This window comes from Engystomops pustulosus, chromosome 2 (genome assembly GCF_040894005.1).
Source record: "Engystomops pustulosus chromosome 2, aEngPut4.maternal, whole genome shotgun sequence".
NCBI lineage: Eukaryota > Metazoa > Chordata > Amphibia > Anura > Leptodactylidae > Engystomops > Engystomops pustulosus.
The window spans coordinates 225836883-225857960 of record NC_092412.1 but is presented as its reverse complement, the minus strand read 5'-3'; the positions used below and the strand labels follow the sequence as shown (position 1 = coordinate 225857960).

At 40.8% G+C, this 21078-nt stretch overlaps 1 protein-coding gene across 2 annotated transcripts in view; it reads left to right on the top strand.

Moving 5' to 3' along the window:
• The window catches only part of CORO6 (coronin 6), a 64027-nt gene that overhangs the window by 6179 nt on the left and 36770 nt on the right, over positions 1–21078 (top strand). For both annotated transcript variants that reach the window (XM_072138340.1, XM_072138338.1), the window contains exon 2: positions 11712–11919. In XM_072138340.1, the coding sequence (XP_071994441.1) occupies positions 11722–11919 (198 nt within the window). In that variant the 5' untranslated portion in view covers positions 11712–11721. The remainder of the gene's footprint in view (positions 1–11711; positions 11920–21078) is intronic.

The following is a 21078-nucleotide window of genomic DNA, read 5'->3' as shown; positions in this document are numbered from 1 at the left end:
CATTTTCGTGATCTGCGAGGGTCTCAGCACGGAGACCCCCCCCCACACTGATCAGCAAGTTAGGCCTAACTTTTCATTGTGGGAAAACCCCTTTAAGCCCGACCATCATCTTAAAGAAGCTACCAAAATCTCCTCCTGCTGCCAGTGTCCCAACCACAGTTACCACTCAGCATTACTGGGGAAAGCAAACTTTTTGTAATTTAAGCTCCAAATATAAAAAAAATAAAATATTGATTTTTCTAGAAGTAACACACCAACAGAGTTATGGTTGTTTTTTTTTTTGTTTTGTTTTTTTTTTTACAAATTTTGACAGCAATTTGGCAGCAAAATAAGTTATTATAGTCATTAAATGTTCAGATTTCAGTGTGCAGAATATTGATTCAAATAGTCATGAAACTTCTCAGTGAATTCTTTATTTCTTGTTTACATCAGGATGCTAAATTGTTGTTTTCAGCACAGAAGCAAAAATGGTAAAAATGGTAAATGGCTGTGATAGATCTGTCACATATTAGACAAATGACACCTGGTGGTCCCCATCGATTTATAATGGGGTCTGTCATGAAGTCACCTAAAGCAGATGTAAACAGAGCTAAAATTTACAATACATTTGGATAACTAGACAGATGATAAATATATAGACAAGAGATAGATAGAAGCATCTGTACCCAGGCATTCAACTAACGGTTGAATGCCGTTAGTTGAGCAATACATCCTCTTCCCCCTGTTAAAAGAGCAATATATCCTCTTCCCACAAAAGTCCACATTCAGGGGGCTCCTTTAGCTGAATCATTTAATCTAGTACTGAAAATATTTGGTAAAACCATCTGCATTGTAGAATTACTTACCAAATTTTCCCAAATATTATAATACCTTATTATAAATCAAGCTAAGACCATGTTTATAACAAAACCATGACAGATACCCTGGATCCATATTTAGGAGGAGACAGGACATGTGAATGACAACAGATGTCACTGACATTGATGGATCTGACTGGGTCTGGTCTGGGTCTGGTATTTTTGAGAGAGATAAAAGTACGACAGACAGCTCTGTTATTGTCAAAAATAACAAAAGGGGCAATGATAATACCACAAGATACTCCAACATTAGTTTGTAATGCATGTGGGTGCATCTCCTGGCAGGAGTCTGGTAAAAGAGGAACAGCACCTGATCCTTCCCAGGTAAGGAACCTTGGAACAGGTACAGCACTTGAAGCCTTCCCAGCTAAAAAAACTTTGGAACAGGTCATCACCTGAAGCCTTCCCTTCTAAGGAACCTTGGAACAGGTCATCATCTGAAGACTTCCCTTCTAAGAAACCTTGGAACAGGTCATCACCTGAAGCATTCAGTTCTAAGGAAACTTGGAACAGGTCATCACCTGAAGCCTTCCCTTCTAAGGAACCTTGGAACAGGTACAGCACCTGAAGCCTTCCATTCTAAGGAACCTTGGAACAGGTCATCACCTGAAGCCTTCCCTTCTAAGGAACCTTGGAACAGGTCATCATCTGAAGACTTCCCTTCTATGAAACCTTGGAACAGGTCATCACCTGAAGCATTCTGTTCTAAGGAACCTTGGAACAGGTCATCACCTGAAGCCTTCCCTTCTAAGGAACCTCGGAACAGGTCATCACCTGAAGCCTTCTCTCCTAAGAAACCTTGGAACAGGTCATCACCTGAAGCCTTCCTTTCTAAGGAACCTTGGAACAGGTCATCACCTGAAGCCTTCCCTTCTAAGGAACCTTGGAACAGGTCATCACCTGAAGCCTACCCTTCTAAGGAACCTTGGAACAGGTCATCACCTGAAGCCTTCCCTTCTAAGGAACCTTGGAACAGGTCATCACCTGAAGCCTTCACTCCTAAGGAACCTTGGAACAGGTCATCACCTGAAGCCTTCTCTGCTAAGGAACCTTGGAACAGGTCATCACCTGAAGCTTTCTTTGCTAAGGAACCTTGGAACAGGTCATCACCTGAAGCCTTTTCTACTAATGAACCTTGGATCAGGCCATCATGGGAATCCTTCATTGCTAAGGAACCCTTCCCTGCTATAGAAACTTGGAACAGGAATAGCCCCTGAACCCTTCCCTTCTTAGAAAACTTGGAACAGGAATAGCACATGATGCTTTCCCAGCTTTGGAACAGGTACATCACATGAATCCTTACCTGCTAGGGAAATGTGGGTGCAGCACCCAAAGCCTTCCCCAGAACTTTACTGAAATAGCTTTTCTATTGGCTAAACAAAACAACTTTAAACATTTGTCAGGAAATTTGGCCATATTTGTAACTAAAGATTAAAAAAAAACAAAAAATGAATAGGCAATTGAATATACAATACACATTGTTTACTTGGAAAGCTTATATAGGCGCATACATGCTCTGTCCATTAATCTGTAATACAGTCTCATGTGTTTGTCAATGTCAGTAGATATTTCTTCCCTCCCAGATTTAGCACATGTGCACATTCCAGAAGCTTGTGTGGCTCAATTTGGTGTGAAGTTTTGGCCACGGACCAGATTGAACCGTCCTTTGGAAATACTATTACTGTAACTATGATTCTTAAATGAGTTATATAATATGCAGCATGTTGTAAGAATTCTTCAAAATTCACCTTAGGACAAGATAATTGTAAAAGGTTCAACTTTAATTCAATGGAAAATTTTGAAAGCACAAACGTGCAAAAAAAAATATATATTGTAAATAATTGCAACTTGAGTAGAGCTATTTATGAAAGTATCTGTACACACAAGTCCTGTAAGCATGGATAGGGATTAAGGATATAGGGATTGGTCCTTGGATATATAACCTTTTTACTGTGCAGCTGACTACTGACTTGCATCCAATTTTCCATTCAGGCTACTGGAATAGTTGGTTTACTCTCCTCTAATACGGTATCTCTCTGCTTACTGTCTTCTTGACACCTTACAATCTGGTTTCTGCACTATACACCACCCTTGCTAAAGTCTTCTTCTTACAGCTATATCTAAAGGTAACTATTCTTATAATAATAAGAAGTTATAGTCCCTGAGAGGAAATACAGACTAACTATTCCAATAACTATCATATTCTAATAACTATTCTCCTGTTGTACTAATTCACTGTCCTTTCAAGATCTCCCTACTTATCAGTACTTACTAGATTCTCCCATGTACCATTCTTAATATACAAGCCGGTCAGTCCAAATACTAAACTTTAGAGGTGCTGACACACTGGGGTGTCTTTTTATTACCCTTCATAGTCAACATGTTTTAGAATCCTAAGGTAGTGAGAAATACCAAATTGCAAGTTCTACAATTAGCAATGTCTTGTATTAAATTGCTGCAAAGTTTCATTACTTCTAGTTGTAATTCGAGATGTCTTTCTTTTTCCAATCTTAAGGCCATGTTATCTCTCCTGGACCACAACTCTCCATTTTTTGTGACATATTACTATATGTTAAGTGGTCTCTAAGACTGCGTCTTACCTATATGGTATAACTTCAGTCGTGTTAGCATTTAATATGCTACCTGTAGTAGCTTTGAATAATTTTAAGATAGATTGATCTGGGATTCTCAGATTTCTCTAGTCTTAACCTTCTTTGCAGTAATATTAATTGTATCTTCGACTTCCCCTATGTAATCTCTTTCCAAAAGGATATTGGCTGCAAAAAATACTTGACACTAGTGTTTACGTTTTCCATAGAATATCTACATGTATGTAAAACAAAGCTCAATATACAAAACCCAGCTCTGATACAATCTGGTGATGCATAGTCATCAAGTCATCATCCCCCACAGTCTTTTTTGGCTTACAATTAACCTGTCAGCCCTTTATTTCTTTTTATATGTCGGATATTTTTCAAAATCTTGACTTGATTATAGTCTTGTATGTAAAAAGATGATAAACCAAAGAGCTATTCCTGTTGATGATAATAATAATAATAATAATCTTTATTCGATAACATAAAACTTATGTTTTAATATTACGTCTTAATATTTAGAAGCTGCATATTTACTATATCACAATTAAAAGGTCTCTAGATATTTATTGAAAACGATTTGCTATAAGGTTATGATGTTTCTCCATTGTAACAGATCCTTAAGGATACACTGCAACTTTTCATGTTCACACGGAGTCAACTTTTCAGGATTATTTTAGCCTGACTCTTTAGGTAGTTATTTAGCTAAAGTCTAACAACATGCTAAAACCATTAGTTCAGGACTTTGGAAAGCAAATATTCATCCCACTGGTCCTTATATTTTCATCCGGTCTCTAAATTTATAAGTGCTTGAAACAGGTATCTCCAGGAACGGCACTCCAGTTAACATGAGCGTCAAGTATCATCATACTTGACATCTTAATCCTGCGATGATATTAATAAGTTACAGAGATAAGTGTACAAGATATTACTATGGCTCAGCCAAGAGTGTGACAAAATATCATGGGAGGTGACAAAATGTAAAAAAAAAAAATTCGATTAAGTAAAGCAAAATAAAATACTGTAAGTAAAGCAGTTGTTATTTATTGCATTTGTCTTACTCCTCTCACGTGACCGTATATGGGGGCTGTATACTATCCACGTGAACAGGAATGATGGCTAACATACAGCCATTATATAAGTGCATTGTGCACGGTACCGTGCGCACACGCTATCTTTTACCCCCTATAGAGTGAGGAGGTGTGAGGAGTGCTCGCCCCTCTACCTTCCAGCTTTTCGTATGTTATGTCCGGTTCTTGTCCCAGGGATGTCCTACAGTTGTGTAAAAGAAGCCTAAGGCTTAGGCTGGATTCACACAGTCTTTGCCCGCCGTGCCGTAGCATGGCGGGCACCCGGCAGTGCACGGGGAGAGGAGGAGGAGGTGAGCAGTGCTCACCCCCGCCCCTCTCCAAAGGGATACGTGGCGCCATATGCCGTGAAAAGATAGGAAACGTCCTATCTTTTCACGGCATACGCAGCGGTACGGTGCCACATGTGTGTTGCACCGTACCGCTGCCGTAAAGCGCCCTGCGCCCATTGCTGTCTATGGGGGACGTATTTCGACAGTATATACGTCCCCCATGCGGCAGTGTGAATGTAGCCTCACTTTCTTGAAAGTATAACCATTCGTTGTGTGAATACTGGTTCTAGACGCTTAGCCCTTCTGTCCATGTGTAGTTTACTAGCAAAGTCTTTCTATTGGGAAGGTGGTCCTTTTCAAATAATCAATCTGAATTGTCCCAGAATCTGATGGTTGCAATCAATTCTGCAACACATAATTATACATCGGCCAACACACAACAACCTGGAAATTTTCCTATAATGCACAGCTACTTGACCAGTGTTGTCCATGGCACAGAACACCGAGCTGAAGGTATTGGACCCAATCCTTATGAAACTAAATGTGTATGACTCCATGCACTGGCAACGGGTCAATGTGCAGTTCCAGTCTACCATGATTCTGTCTGACTGAATTTTTACTGAGGTAATAGACCCTTAATGAAAGGTGGAATATTATATATTATGGTCACTGTTCAATCCAAGGTCACTTGAGGTGCTGTCAGTTGTATTTCCCAAAGGATGCAGTGTGCAGTTTATGTCTACTGAAGTGTGCTTGATCATTCATTTCATTGCCACCAGGGTCATTTTAGGTGAACGATAGGAGAAGGGAGTATTTTCAGATGAAGGGTAGTGAGAATATTTTGTAGTATCTTTCTTCTGTGAGTGTGTCAGAAAACTGTTTGCAAACTGCATAATATGACAGAATCACCATTGTACATTCTATTTAGGCTATATTCACAAGGCCGTTGGGGGACATATATATGGCCGCCGTATATATGTTGTATATACATACCCCATTGGCCAGCACTGGGTGTACGGAGCCATATGGAGCGATACTATGCAGCACACGTGTGGCACCATACCGTTCCATACCCGGGGAGAAGATAGGACATGTCCTATCTTTCCCCGTATTACGGCACCCTGCACCATATATTGCTATGGAGAGGGGCAAGCAACACTCACCTCCTCCTCCTCTCCCGTGCAACGATATGCTATGGTATGGCGGGCACACGTGTGTGTGTGAAGGCAGCCTTAGGTAAAGTCTTGAATTGTGACACATCTTGTAATGTCATTGGCACATGTATAACAGCCGATACACCGGTATGATGATTCTGATGCTCCACAGCTCCTACCCTGCTCTGAGTACCAATATTTAACCAGAAGTCTGCTGCAGTTTTTACACACAGAGTAAAGGGGCTTTTGAGCATTTGAATGCACAACAGTGTGTGTACCTGCCTTGCTCCTTGGTTTTTGCTGGAGCAAGGTTCTGTAGATCACTTGGGTGTAACGTTCTGCGGAAAACTGATTGACAGCTCAGCAGCCTCTCTCAGCAGGGTATGTGTGTACTCCAATAGTGTCTGGTGTGGTTCTGTTCACTTATAAATACCTGCTGGTTCATATTATCCATGCCTTCTATTGACATTTGTCTTTCTGGCACATGTAATTTTCTGTGATTTTGACCTTCTGCCTATGACATGACTACTCTTTTGCCTTACAATTTTGTACCTCGTCACCATCTTGATCATCATTTTGATCCAGTTTGTCTCTTGTCTGCAGAGCAGGGAAGGAGATTGTGGGAAGCTCATGGCTTACACTTTTTCCGTGTCTTGACACTGTAATCATGTAATAAATATACAATAGAAAATTATTTTTCATAGCCCTGATGCTACTACACACAAAAGAATGGATAAATGGATCTCCATATTTTGTAGACAGATTTATGAAAAGAATGAATGTGACTTTTTTTGCCTTAATTGTCAGAAAGTTGCAAACCCATTGCAGACATTTACACCTATTCTATAATTTTATCATGCTAGAAGCCACTAGAAAAAAATATAAAATGAAAAATACATCTTGAGACAATCCAATAATCTGTGGTTAGATCCAGGCAGGTGATCAATCAATCCTAGTGACACTATGACACCACTAGTGTGCCTTAAGGATTACCAAGTAGATGGGTCTGCGGTCCTTGATAGTTCTCTTGGGAAAAATGCAGACAGATCTTCCGAGTTGGTCACCTGGAAACCACGGAAGTGGGGGTAATTCAAAACTGACTTTTTTTTGGGTGGGGGTAATTTTTCTCTTGGTCCCTCAGCAGTGAATAACGTAGCACTGCTGTTCCACAGACAATACTTCTTATTACATGACTCTATACCTCATTATATAAATATACCAGCTGTAGCTCCCGGCGTTGTCCGAGATAGTAAATAACTGCTCTTAGCTATAACAAAATAAAAATCTTTTATCTGCCACTGACTGTCAGGCTGCGACAGGGACTGACTGACAGACAGGGTGTGACAGGGACTGTCTGTCTCTATCCATCTTATCTCACACATAAACTGTATTATGCACATTGCCTACAGTAACCAATCACAGCTCAGAGCTCATGTTAATGACCTGTGGCAGAACAGCAACCAATGAAGGCTCAGCTTCCAACTGCCACATCAGCAGCAGACAATGGCTCCTGTATATGGTGGTTAACAAGTGGATTTTGGCAAGTGTGGAGTGAAAGTTTTGACTCAAAACCTTTAACGTTCCCTGAGTCACAGAGAGCGGACATACATACATAACTACATACATACACACACACTAGGCTTTATATTTTAGATTGTAGGTCTGAATGGTTTGTAAAGTTTTATTAGACTCTGTTATTGGACCCAGATGACCTGAGAACTTGTTAGACACATTGCTGGAATTCTGATACAGTGATGTGTGTAGGAGCGTTGGTTCTGTAAGGTCATACAATTAGTCATCTGCACAAGTGAATACAGGGCAATGAGGCTCCCAGATAGGAATCTTGGCCTTAGTGCGCATAAATATGTATCTTCAGTTTTATGTAGACAATAGAAAAAAACAGCATCTGGGTGCTATCCCAAGGAGTAATCCAGAAATCCTCTGTAATATAGCAGAACGCAGTTTTATGTAGTGAAGGAATTCTGATAAATCAGAAAAAACAGATAAGGTGCTAAACGTCATCAATGGGAATTGATCACTAAGGCATAAATAGGAATCTGTAAACGTTCATCCAATTAAAAAAAATCCATTGTATTTCCTTACTTTTTCACCTGACTATGAATACATTGGGGCACATTTACTTACCCGGTCCATTCGCGTTCCAGCGGCGGCTTCTCTGAGGAGCGTTCGGGTCTTCCAGCGACCTGCGCTGCTGCACCGAAGTCCACCGAGGTGCCCCGGAGTTCATCGTCTTCATCGTGGTGCATGTGAGTATGGCCCGTACGACCAATTTTTTTTTATAAATGCGGCGTTTTTTTCCGAATCGGTCGGGTTACCGTTCGGCCACGCCCCCGATTTCTGTTGCGTGCATGCCAGCGCCGATGCGCCACAAACCGATCGCGTGCGCCAAAATCCCGGGGCAATTCAGGGAAAATCAGCGCAAATCGGAATTATTTGGGTAACACATCGGGAAAACGAGAATCGGGCCCTTAGTAAATGACCCCCATTATCTTTCTACCATCTTCCCCCTTAATGATAGTAATGACTGTATTTGACCATCAAACCTTAGTATAGGAGTATAGCTGTAGAATGTAAAGAAGTAACTGCAGTACCTGTACCCTGAAGTCATATAAGTTCCCAAAAACTTATTTGCTGTCCTACTGATCTGGTGTAGTGAAGAGAGTAATATTTACATGTCTCACCCAACCCCCTATTCCAGTGATGGCAAACCTTTTAGAGACCGAGTGCCCAAACTACAACCAAATCCACTTATTTACCATGAAGTTCCAAGATGGAATTTCAAGCAGTAACTTATTGCTACCTGTTCTTCCACATCATTCAATTGTATTGGCTCTCCTAAGGCCACCAATACAGTTTAAAGAAGGTGGGCAAATAAGTTCAGACCATCATTGTAGCTTCTCTCCAGGAAGAACGGTGGGTGCAGCAGGAGGACCTCCAAAGATAATGCACTTCTTTCAACACCTTTTCACTTTTCCCGCAGTTTCAAACAGCCAATGAATTTGTCGCTTTAAAATAGTGCTGAGAGCAGCATCCCTTAAGTTGCTTGGGACTGCTGGAAGATTTGGTAGATTTGGTCCTGTTTGGTGAAATTGGGGCGATGGCTTGAGTGCCCACAGAAAGGGCTCTGAGTGCCACCTCTGGCGCCCTATTCTCTTCCTCCTCCCTCTGCCTGTGTGATCTAGCATCAGCAGGAGGTGCAGGGGGAGGGGAGACCTGCTCTGCTCATTGTAACAGCCTGTGAAGCTACAACACTGATGGGCTCTGGAAACACCAGATCCTTTGTAGCTCATTAGCATCATTATAAAAGTTTATTTAAAAAAAAAAAGGAGGCCATGGATAAAAATAAAGATTACCACGGGCTTGTTACCTGGATCTATGAGTAAGTGTCCCTCACGGTGTCCCTTTCAGCACCTCGGACCACCCCCTCATGAATACACCGGACCACGCTCAAAGCGGAGGGTTCCGATAACGCTAGCAGAGTATCACTGCTGCATCAGAGATAACACTAGGAGCTGCTCACTTTAGTAAGCAGCTATGGCTGACAGGTCCTATTTAATTTCTATGGTAGATTTCCTTTAAAAACAAATGATGGTCCCACTTAATTCAAATCAGATGGGATGAAATGTGACTGTAGAATTACGTAGTTTTATTATTCTGTCATCACTGCTTGTTCTTCTCTAAGCAGATCATCCAGACAATAGACCTATTTATTTTATTTTGTACATTAATCTGTACCACGGAAATCTCTTAAGGGTTTTCCGGGAGTACATTACATTGTATTAAAGTACAAGACATGCTAAAATGTCTTAGCAGATTTTACAGTTCAGTATGTAGACGCTGATCTCCGGGATCAAGGCTTCAAGATGGTTTTCATTGTGTATTATGTTTTTCCATAAAGCATTAGATGTGTGTAGGTAGAGGTAGGAGGAAGCAGTAAAAGTTTCCGATCCATAGTTCTGCCATTTTTGCATGTACAGGAAAGATGTTTTTAGGGTTTGGAAGTAAGATTGGACTAGTATTAATTTAATATACTAAAATATTAATAGACATTACTAATTTTGAGTTAAAAATGAACAAAAACTACCACAGAAATATTGTGGACAAGGTCTAAAGGATCTAACCCGGCCTAGTCTGAATGCTTGGTTGCCAAGGCCTGTGACTGGCTTAAAGGTTTTGTCCACTTTCAGCAAATAATTGATATTGTTTGTGTAATGATCTAAACCAGGCCCTGAAAATTTGATGTCACACAGGTGCCCGTCACGTTATATTATGCAGCTCTGATATTTCTCTGTGAGCAATGCACCTGTGTTACATCACATGACCAGGGATATAACGAGCCATGCACCTGTGTGACATCACATGGCGGTTTATATCCACACAAAGTAAACAGTGAAGCTTCCTATAGAATGACAGCAAAAAGAGATCTAGAAAACAGTGAGGAATTGATGGAGACAATGGGGGTCATTTACTAAGGGCCCGATTCGCGTTTTCCCGACGTGTTACCCCGAAAATATCCGACGGAAATCGGGGGGCGTGGCCGAACGAAAAAACCCGACGGATTTGGAAAAACCGCCGCATTTAAAACAAAAAATGTGTTGCAGAGTTTGCACTTACCTTCACTAGGAATAGGCTGGTGAACTTGAGTGCGTTCCGATGCTCTTCAGCGCAGCAGTGCCACCTGGCGGACGTCGGAGGAACTACCTTAATGAATCCCGGCTGGACCCGAATCCACCGCAGAGAACGCGCCGCTGGATCGCAAATGAACCGGGTAAGTAACTCTGCCCCAATATATTGGAAAAATGTATAACTTTTCATTACACAAACAATATCAATTATTTGCTGAAAGTTGACAACACCTTTAGTATTTCTGAATGGTCACAAGCAGAATTAGGGCATAGGCTCTCTAGGTTATAGAATTGCTTATGATTTGCAACAAACATGGTCAAGTATGAAAATGCTGATTAAGGTTGGTCTTGGGTTAATACAAGGAATTTAGGCCTGTTGTACACAATCAACTTTTTTTCAAACAAACTCACTGGGACAGATTTACCCATCCATGTGCGTTTCCCAAGGTGCGTTCCCTGACGAGAATGCACAGCTGCCGCGATTCACTAAGACCGTGCGCCCAATATCCTGCATCTGTCGCTTCCCTGCTCAGGTCCGCCGGTGTTCACCATCTTCTTCCGCTGCATGTAAGTGCTTGGCTTGTGACACAGTTTTGAAGTTTAATCCCGCGGTTTGTCTGCATCCGTCGGATCCTCCGGCGGCCCACCCCCCGATTTGTGTCACATGGAAGCTGACGCGATTGCGGCAAAATCAGATCGTGTGCGCCACAATCCCCTTCTATATCCCTGTCCCGGCGGCCTTAGTGGGTTCCTCAACTCTGTTACATTTACAAATCCTGAATGTTCAATCAACTTAATATGGATGAAGTATGGCTTCTTGTTTCCTCCTTGAAGTATTGTCTGTCACCCCAGATGGTCACCTGTTATCATGGAGGATAGCTGTATCTCCTTCTACCCATTAATGGGAAATGTAGCACTATCATGGTGGCTATTCCAATGTCTGTCCATCTATTGTATGGACACACCAGGTCAGAGAAGCTAAAAACTAATATTTAATGGTTGAAATACCAACTACAATATAGTTGTTTATATTGTCACGTTTTGTACATTTATAACACTACAATTAATAATAATCTTTTATTTATCTTTTGATTTTACAGCGTTTCCACAATGAGCCGACGAGTGGTGCGCCAGAGCAAATTCAGGCACATTTTTGGCCAGCCTGTAAAAGCAGACCAAATGTATGAAGATATCCGGGTATCAAAGTTAACTTGGGACAGTTCTTTCTGTGCTGTAAATCCTAAATTCTTGGCCATCATTGTGGAATCTAGCGGTGGAGGGGCCTTTATCGTGTTACCATTAGCTAAGGTAAGTTACATTATAATAGCAATGCATGGAAAGAAGCTATGTCTATGATGATATATTGATATATGATATAATCTGATAGATTTAGTGATTAGATTTAATGATGAGTGGACCCGTTTGGGTTTGCTGTGCTTGGCATTGAATTAAAGTTCGGTTTGGGTAACCAGCGCCATTTAAAGTGTTAACACCCATAGTGGGTGGCAGCAGCGATCACAGGGGTTACCGGTGGGGATGAGCCTAAATGCTGGACACAAACCCAAACTTATTGCGGAAGTCCAGGCTCAGTCTTGGGTTTAGTACCCAAAACTTCAATGACCTGCATGGACCAAAACTTTGAGGTGTCCATGGGCTGTATTGCAGCTGAGTCCTGTTCACTTTAAAGAGATTCTGTCATCAGGAAGGTCATTTTACATGGTGACATTAGCCTCTGCCATATTCATTTTAAAATTGCCTTTGTTATACATCTGTATCATTCCAGTGAATTTGGGGGGCGGGGCTTAGGGAGAGGGGATGTGTCAGGAGGAGGGGAGAGGAGGGGGATGAGTCAGGAGGAGGGGGGGGGGGATAAGTCAGGAGGAGGGGAGGGGGGGGGGATAAGTCAGGAGGAAGGGAGGGGGGGATGAGTCAGGAGGAGGGGAGGGGGGGATGAGTCAGGAGGAGGGGAGGGGGGGATGAGTCAGGAGGGGCGAGAGGCATTAAGGAGAAGACCACTTTTGCTTCTTGAACTGCCCCTTCATTCATGGTGACAGTATTTAATATTCCGTGCTGTGTACTGGAAAGAAGAAAAAATCCAAATCCAATGAAATTAGTGAATGAAAAACACAATTTTCTTGTGGGCTCTGTTTCTGGACATTTTATTGATGGAGGTGCTCTGCTATGGACATTTTATTAATGAGGGGAGACTACTGGAGATTTCATTGATGAGGGGGGGCTATGAGAAGGCTCTGCTGGACATTTTAATTGGAGGGGGTGCTGTGGACATTTCATTAATAAGGGGAGACTAGTGTACTACATTTCCCTCCCTAGGCTTATACTTGAGTCAATAAGTTTTCCCATTTTTTGTGGTAAAATTGGGTACCTCAGCTTATACTCGAGTATATAAGGTACAATTTTTATATTTTGATAGATGTGATATTTGTGATACAAGATACCATTTAAAAACATTGTTATGATTTTATTTTTATATCAGACCTAGGTAAAGGTGATTGATTTGAACTTTCAGGTTAATTAAATTTTTTTAATCATGGGCGGTCCCCTACTTAAGAACACCTGACTTACAGACGACCCCTAGTTAAAGACGGACCCCTCTACCCACTGTGACCTCTGGTGAAGCTCTCTGGAAGCTTTACTAAAGTCCCAGACTACAATTATCAGCTGTAAGGTGTCTGTACTGAAGCTTTGTTGATAATTCTTGGTCAATAATTCTGTAATGCTGTTTATGGTGAATTTGCTATAGATCTATAAGTGTGCCCTCATAAAGGGTTAACACCAGAAATGAGTGCCAGCACCGATCATGGGTGTTATTTATGGGTATTTGCTGAAATACGCTACAGACACCAGGCTTATATGAAGAGGTCTCAGCCCATGAGCCCTCTCCATACACCCTTAATGGACTGGTGACATACTAGTATTATAAGTCATTAAGAGGTTAATACCACTATTAAAGCAGTAGCTGTAGATGCAGCTTTCTGACACGATAAAGAACATGAAGCCAACTGCTTTAGACTCCTTTCTCCCTTGTTATGATGTTGGCCAAACAGCCAATCAATGCAGGGCTGAGTATTTGCCCTAAAACGGTTGAATATTGTTGGTTAATTCTGTGGAGACGCCATCACGAGTTGTCTCTGTTTTTCTACGTAGTTTTATATGCAAAGAAGGGCTGTTTTATATTTATATTTTATTTTTATAAAAAAATTTTTGTAATAAGATTACCATAAAAGAACTTTACTAGTTTTAATATTTTTTGTTGTTAGGCTCAATCAATTGTTTATTGGTGTAGTCTTCGGACCCCCTGTGAGTAGTCCAAGTTAGAGATAGGGGTGGAAATGATATTTTGGGTGGAAAAGTGTTTTATATGACTGTGTATTATTTGATGTATGTAAATAGAGGGGGAGATTTATTAGGACTTGTAGGCTAGTTTTCTGAAATAATCACAACTACTAGGAAACTTTCTCTTTCATGAGTGAAAGTTCGCCGGTTGTGGTGCAATTCTACCCAAGACAAGGCCTGGCATAGAGTTGTATGCTGGAGCAGCAAGGACTTTATCATAGGCTGGCACACAATAATGAAATTATTGTATCTGAGATAACAGTTATTAATATTAAATAGATTGTATGGCCATTCGTGTAGAGCCATCATCATGGAAGTTTCAGGCCTTGCTGAGACAAGCTAATCGTACACAGGGCTAAATGAACTCTCTGTCCTCCAATGATCAAGGAGCTCGGTGTAGACATTTCTATTGCCAAAATACTCTTCACCTTCCACTAGGACAGCACATCAGCAATGTAAGAAGCCCCTCTAGTACTTCTCATAGTACAGCGCCTTGTATGTAACAGGTTCAGTTTCAAAGCCTAAATTGCAGGAAAGTTCAAGGAACTCAAACTATTTATAGTGATCTTCCCTGAGGAGAGCATAACACAAAGGTGACGTCTGGGGTAGGACTGTAGCTCTAGTGCAACCGGCAGCGAAGCAAACTGGTGCTGATCGTACAGCTATATAAAGTTATGGGGGCAGATTTATCAAGCAGTCTGAAAGTCAGAATATTTCCAGTTGCCCATGGCAACCAATCACAGCTCAGCTTTCATTTACCAGTGCTCATGAATATTTTAAAGGGGAGCTGTGATTGGTTGCCATGGGCAATTGGAAATATTCTGACTTTCAGACTGCTTGATAAATCTGCCCCATGGTGTGTATAACGGGCCAGATTCCCACCGGAGAAAGAAAATGTCGACCAAGTAAAAATAAAAACATTCCACAAGCCAGATAGTCAATGCTCACCGAGTTGCTGCTGAAACTTGACTTTTTGGTGAGGTTCTCCATTTCTGGCTAACTTTTCAACAAATGTTGCATGAATCATTAGTACAAGTGAAAACAAGTAGCTTTGTAATATGCAAACAAAAAATTGATTGTATTTACATGGAAAACAATACAAATATGGTCAGCTCTTATGATGCACTGAACACCCCATAAGAAGTCCTTCAAACTGGTGCACGGAGAAAGGGAGAGGAAGGGAGGTAACCGCATTGGCCAATGGTGTGAATATGATCCAAGGGAAGAGATTTTCTCCACCAGTACACAAATAATATGCAATAATACGCAATAAAGAAACCTGATAAAATGTCTAATGACTTTTACAGACAGTCCATGGATAGTTGAATCCCCTTAGAGAGCTGAAACATCAAGGGAAATATTCTTTAGGTATTGAAAGACTAATTGTTAGTTTCCTTATCATTCTCAATTGGACAGAACTCTGGAGCTTTTAAGACACACTGCTCAGTACAGGAGCAAGAGCAGAAAAAAGGCAGAATGGGGCTCATTTACTAAGGGTCACGCTAGAGGGCCCTGCCTCTCCTAGTTACACCCCTGTTTGGCAGCATTTGTTTTTCAGAGGACATTTTATGTCGATAAAAGACTTGTTACTTGTTGACTAATGACATTTTTATTCATCTTTGAAGGCAATAAATTCTGTTTTTTTTTATAACTATGTTATATTGCAGGCGGGTAAGCAGATTACACATAGAGTCCTATCTATAGAACCTATAGCTCAATTTGCAATAGGCCTTCTCCCTCTCACAATGGGCACTGCGATGTCACATTAAAGTGATAATGCACACAATGATGTCACAGTACAGGAATAATACACACAGTAATGTCCCAGAACAGGGATAATACACAGCGTGATATCAGTGTGTGCATTATCTTAGTACTATGACTTCACTGTGTGTATTATCCCTATACTGTGACATCACTGTGTGCATTATCTCTGTATAGTACGATCACTATGTATATTATCCCTGTACTGTGACATCACTGTGTGCATTATCCCTGTACTGTGACATATCTGTGTGTATTATACCTGTAGTGTGACATCACTGTGTGTACTATCCCTGTACGGTGACATCACTGTGTGTATTATCCCTGTACTGTGACATCACTGTGTGTATTATCCCTTTACTGTGACATCACTGTGTGCATTATTCCTGTACTGTGACATATCTGTGTGTATTATACCTGTAGTGTGACATCACTGTGTGTATTATCCCTGCACTGTGACATCACTGTGTGTATTATCCCTGTACTGTGACGTCACAGTGTGTATTATCCCTGTACTGTGACATCACTGTGTGCATTATCCCTGTACTGTGACATATCTGTGTGTATTATACCTGTAGTGTGACATCACTGTGTGTACTATCCCTGTACGTTGACATCACTGTGTGTATTATCCCTGTACTGTGACATCACTGTGTGTATTATCCCTGTACTGTGACTTTGTGTGTATTATCCCTGTACTGTGACATCACTGTGTGTATTATCTCTGTACTGTGACATCACTGTGTGTATTATCCCTGTACTGTGACATCACTGTGTGTATTATCCCTGTACTGTGACATCACTGTGTGTATTATCTCTGTACTGTGACACTGTGTGTATTATCTCTGTACTATGACATCACTGTGTGTATATTACCCCTGTACTGTGACATCACTGTGTGTATTATCCCTGTACTATGACATCACTGTGTGTATTATCTCTGTACTGTGACATCACTGTGTGTATTATCCCTGTACTGTGACATCACTGTGTGTATTATCCCTGTACTGTGACATCACTGTGTGTATTACCTCTGTACTGTGACATCACTGTGTGTATTATCCCTGTACTGTGACATCACTGTGTGTATTATCTCTGTACTGTGACATCACTGTGTGTATTATCCCTGTACTGTGACATCACTGTGTGTATTATCCCTGTACTGTGACATCACTGTGTGTATTATCCCTGTACTGTGACATCACTGTGTGTACACTCCCTTATTCACTGCTTTAACTGATGACTATTTCATTACTCTTGTTTTATTTTATGTTTTCTATTGTTGAGCTGAAATGTTGCACTTTACATTGGCATGGGTGAATAAAATCACTTGGAATTTGCCAAAATGCTGCCTCTTATATATGTTTCTTAGAATATTGATCGTCCAAACTTGATCGGGTTTGTAGGAGTTGTGCATCCACTCTTAGACTTGATCTACCATACTCGTGGTGTGTTGGACTGTGTGTTGTTTTATTTGTACATATACACAGTTATCTGTACAGCCCTGTTTATATACCATTATTATTTTATTATATTTATTATGTAAAAAAGTGATATTTCGGAAAAGTGTGATGAACACTGCATGGATCCATAGTCCATGGTCTGTCCATGGTTAGTGTAACATGGTGAATTAGAAAGGGATGGAATAGCTTGATAATATAGTTTTATGGGTTGCAGTGGAGGATTGTATATCATGGGTTGGGTCATGCAGATAACTCTGGAATATGTGATTGCATATGAAGGTCATAGATCCAGAGTAGAGACCTGCTAATAAGACAGTCACCACAGGGGACATGTATACAATCGTGGAAACTTCCCCTGCCAAGAGCATGGGTTTAATGGGGTGTGAGAAGCCGGACTTCTTCTGTCATCTGGGTGTCACAGGTCATTCTGGGTCCAAATCAGATTATGATTCCGTTGTGTGGACACCAAAAACTTTCTCTTCGGAAGGGAAAAATCAATTCACTGGTTTTCTAAGAGATAAGTGTTGTCGGGTAACCATATAATGGCATTGTTAATAATTGCTAATAATGTTTGGTGATCTGATCTGAACCCCTTGATATAAAACTATGCAATATCGGAATTCTGTAGCTCATGATCAACATCAACAACTTACAAAATGTAAAAAAAATAAGAGCTGTATGATCTCTAGCTACAATATATGCATAAAGCATTGAACCGAAGTGCTTATGCCCACCACATAAAATTATTTTGGGGGCCCATTATCCAATAACCCATAGTAAATAACCCTTAAGGATGCAGGGTTTTTTCGTTCATTTTTCGCTCTCTCCATCTTCAAAAATCCATAACTTTTTCATTTTTCTGTGTAGGGCTTATTTTTTGCATAACAAATTTTACTTATCAGTGACATTATTTATTATTCCATGCCGTGTACTGGGAAGCTGGAAAAAATTCTAAATGAAGTAAAATTAGCTAAAAAACGCATTTGCGTCATTTTCTTGTGGGCTCAGTTTTACGACTTTCACTGTGCGCTCCAAATAAAACGTCTGCTTTATACTTTGGTTATGTATGCTCACAATGATACCAAATTTATATAGGTAATTTATATAGGTTATTTATAGGTATTTATAGGTTATTTATAGGTATTGTATTTAATACATTTTCAAAAATTAAACCAATGTGTAGGACAAAAAAAACATTTCCGCCATCTTCTGGCTCTAATAACTTTTTCACACTAGCTAAAAAGCAACTTATATGCAACTCACCTGATGTGAGTCCAACCACACTAAGTGAGTCCTGCATGGTAAATTTTACTTGCATTGCTCTGCCTCCTTGTTCCTGATTGAAAGGCTTCACTGCTAGAATATGCTGCTGTGTGGAACATTGAGAGAGCTCTGTTACATCATTGGCCACATCATGTCATGTGACCAGGGTGATGTTATTTAAGGTCATGTTACATATAACTGACCAGGTCCCAGCATGGTTTATGAAAACTTTCAGGTCAGTAATAGGAATCTACCATCAGACAGTCTGATGGTAGAAGTACTTTAATAGTATCCAAATGAGGTTATCTTCTCCTGGTCGTTATGGTTCCATTATTGGCTTCATTAACACCTGTGCAGCCTGGAGCCCATCAAGCTCATTTGCATACAGTCCTTTATCCTGGTGGTAAATGCCCTTTAAATCAGACACGTTAACTAATGCAACGAATATGATACAGCATATTATCCTGTGTACAGAGGTCTATAAAAAGCCAGGGAATAATTCCATGTGTTCCATGCAGTAGATCTGTGTGCTAGGCTACAGGGTTTAACATGGATCAATGCGGTGAGATCTAAATGGAATGAATAAGTGAGTGAGTACGGACATCGTCCTCCCTCCCATGAACACCGATCTTAATATAGCTCAAGAATGTATTATCATTAACTCCCCAGGTCACTGGTAATGTCCTTGACCCAGTCATTATCCTACATTCCACCTCTCGGGAAGGATTGAAGAGCTTCTCTGTACAGACTGAGGGACTGCTGATCCTGTACTTCCAATATGAATGACCTCATGTAGCAAACAATAGAAATGTGTCAGGAAGTCCTAGCAGAGCTATTGGAGAACTCACTTTTTCCAGAGTCTGACTCTGGAGATTGTTTTTCACTCTTTAGAGCCTATACTAGGACACCACCCTTCCAACCCCTGCATGTCCTGGAACATTTTCTGTGCCCACTGACACTTCTGTCTTCCTCTTTGTTCCTGCTATGCTTTCAAACTCCTGCAGTCTTGTTGTTGTGGCTGTTCCAATTTTCTCTTTTACCAATTATTTATATATTTATATAGATATTTTTTCTAATTTATTAAATAAGAAAAACTGATTAATCACATGATCATACGTATCCAGACCCTTTTCTGTAACACTTCACCTTCAATGCAGCCAAGTATAGAGGTAACATGGATGAAAATCTCTTCCAGAGTGCTCTGGACCTCAGACTGGGCCGAAGGTTCACTTTCTAACAAGACAATGACCCTAAGCACACAACTATAATAACAAAGCAGAGGCTTCAGAACAACTCTGTGACCTTTTCCTGACTGGCCCAGCCAGAGCCCTGACCTAAACCCAATTGAACATCTCTGGAGAGACTTGAAAATGGCATCCACCAACGTTCACCATCCAACCTGAGGGAACTGGAGAGGATCTGCAATGAAGAATGGCAGAGGATCCCCAAATCCGCAACGCCCCCCAGGACGGCAAATCCCCCCTTCACGCCCCTCCACGCCCCCCCACCCCCCCGGCGTAAAGGTAGTTGATTGGGGAAAACAATAGCAAGTGTGCGTAGAAGCTCTGATAATATCCCCCAATGCCTGTTTTATCTGAAATCTTACTAGTTAAAAAGAAAAAAACCCCTCCAAAAACATATGCAAATGAGCTGAGAACAGTCACTTTTTGCCAGAGATGAGTCAAGCTGAGATTACAGAGAAAGGAGCTTCAGATGGCCATATTTTGTTATTTCTCTATAGTTCCTAGAAACATGTTTTTGGTGTCCATAATAATAGCAGAAACCTATGTCAGACCAGTGAGATAATCTTCATTGGACTCCCTATGGGTGGAGATAAGGGGAGGGAAAAAGAATAATAAAACATTACTAGGGGTTTGTTATAAGGCTCCAAATATAAAGGAGGCAGCAGAGGAAATGCTGATAAGTGAAATGGACTTCAATTACCCAGATATTGACTGGGGGGCAGAAACCTGCAGGTCCTTCAAAGGCAGCAGGTTCTTGTCAACATCAAAAGACAATTACCTGTCGCAACTAGTCCTGGAGCCAAAACGAGGGGGGGCACTGCTGGACCTTATCCTTACCAACAGACCTGATAGGGTATCAAAACTACAGGTTGGGGGGAACCTGGGGAATAGTGATCATAATATCATTGATTTTGTATTACGCTTTACTAAGAGCGTTAGTGAAGGGGCAACCAACACTCTAAACTTCAGGAGGGCAAATTTTCAGCAACTAAGGGAAGACCTTAAAGGCATAGACTGGGATAATGTTCTCAAAGACAAAAGCTCCCCCCAAAAATGGGACTTTTTCTCATATATTCTGAAAAAGTCCTGTGAGAAACACATACCTTATGGGAAAAAGCATAAGAGGAACAAGAAAAACCCTATGTGGCTAACTAGTCTTGTAAGGAAAGCAATAAGCGAAAAAGATAAAGCGTTTAAGGTGCTAAAACGTGAAGGGAGCGATGAGGCATTACAGAATTATAGAGAGAAAAATAAATCCTGTAAAAAGCAGATAAAGGCCGCAAAAATAGAGACTGAGAGAAAAATTGCCAGGGAGAGCAAAAATAATCCCAAATTTTTTTTCAAGTATATAAATGATAAGAAACTAAAAACAGAGAGTG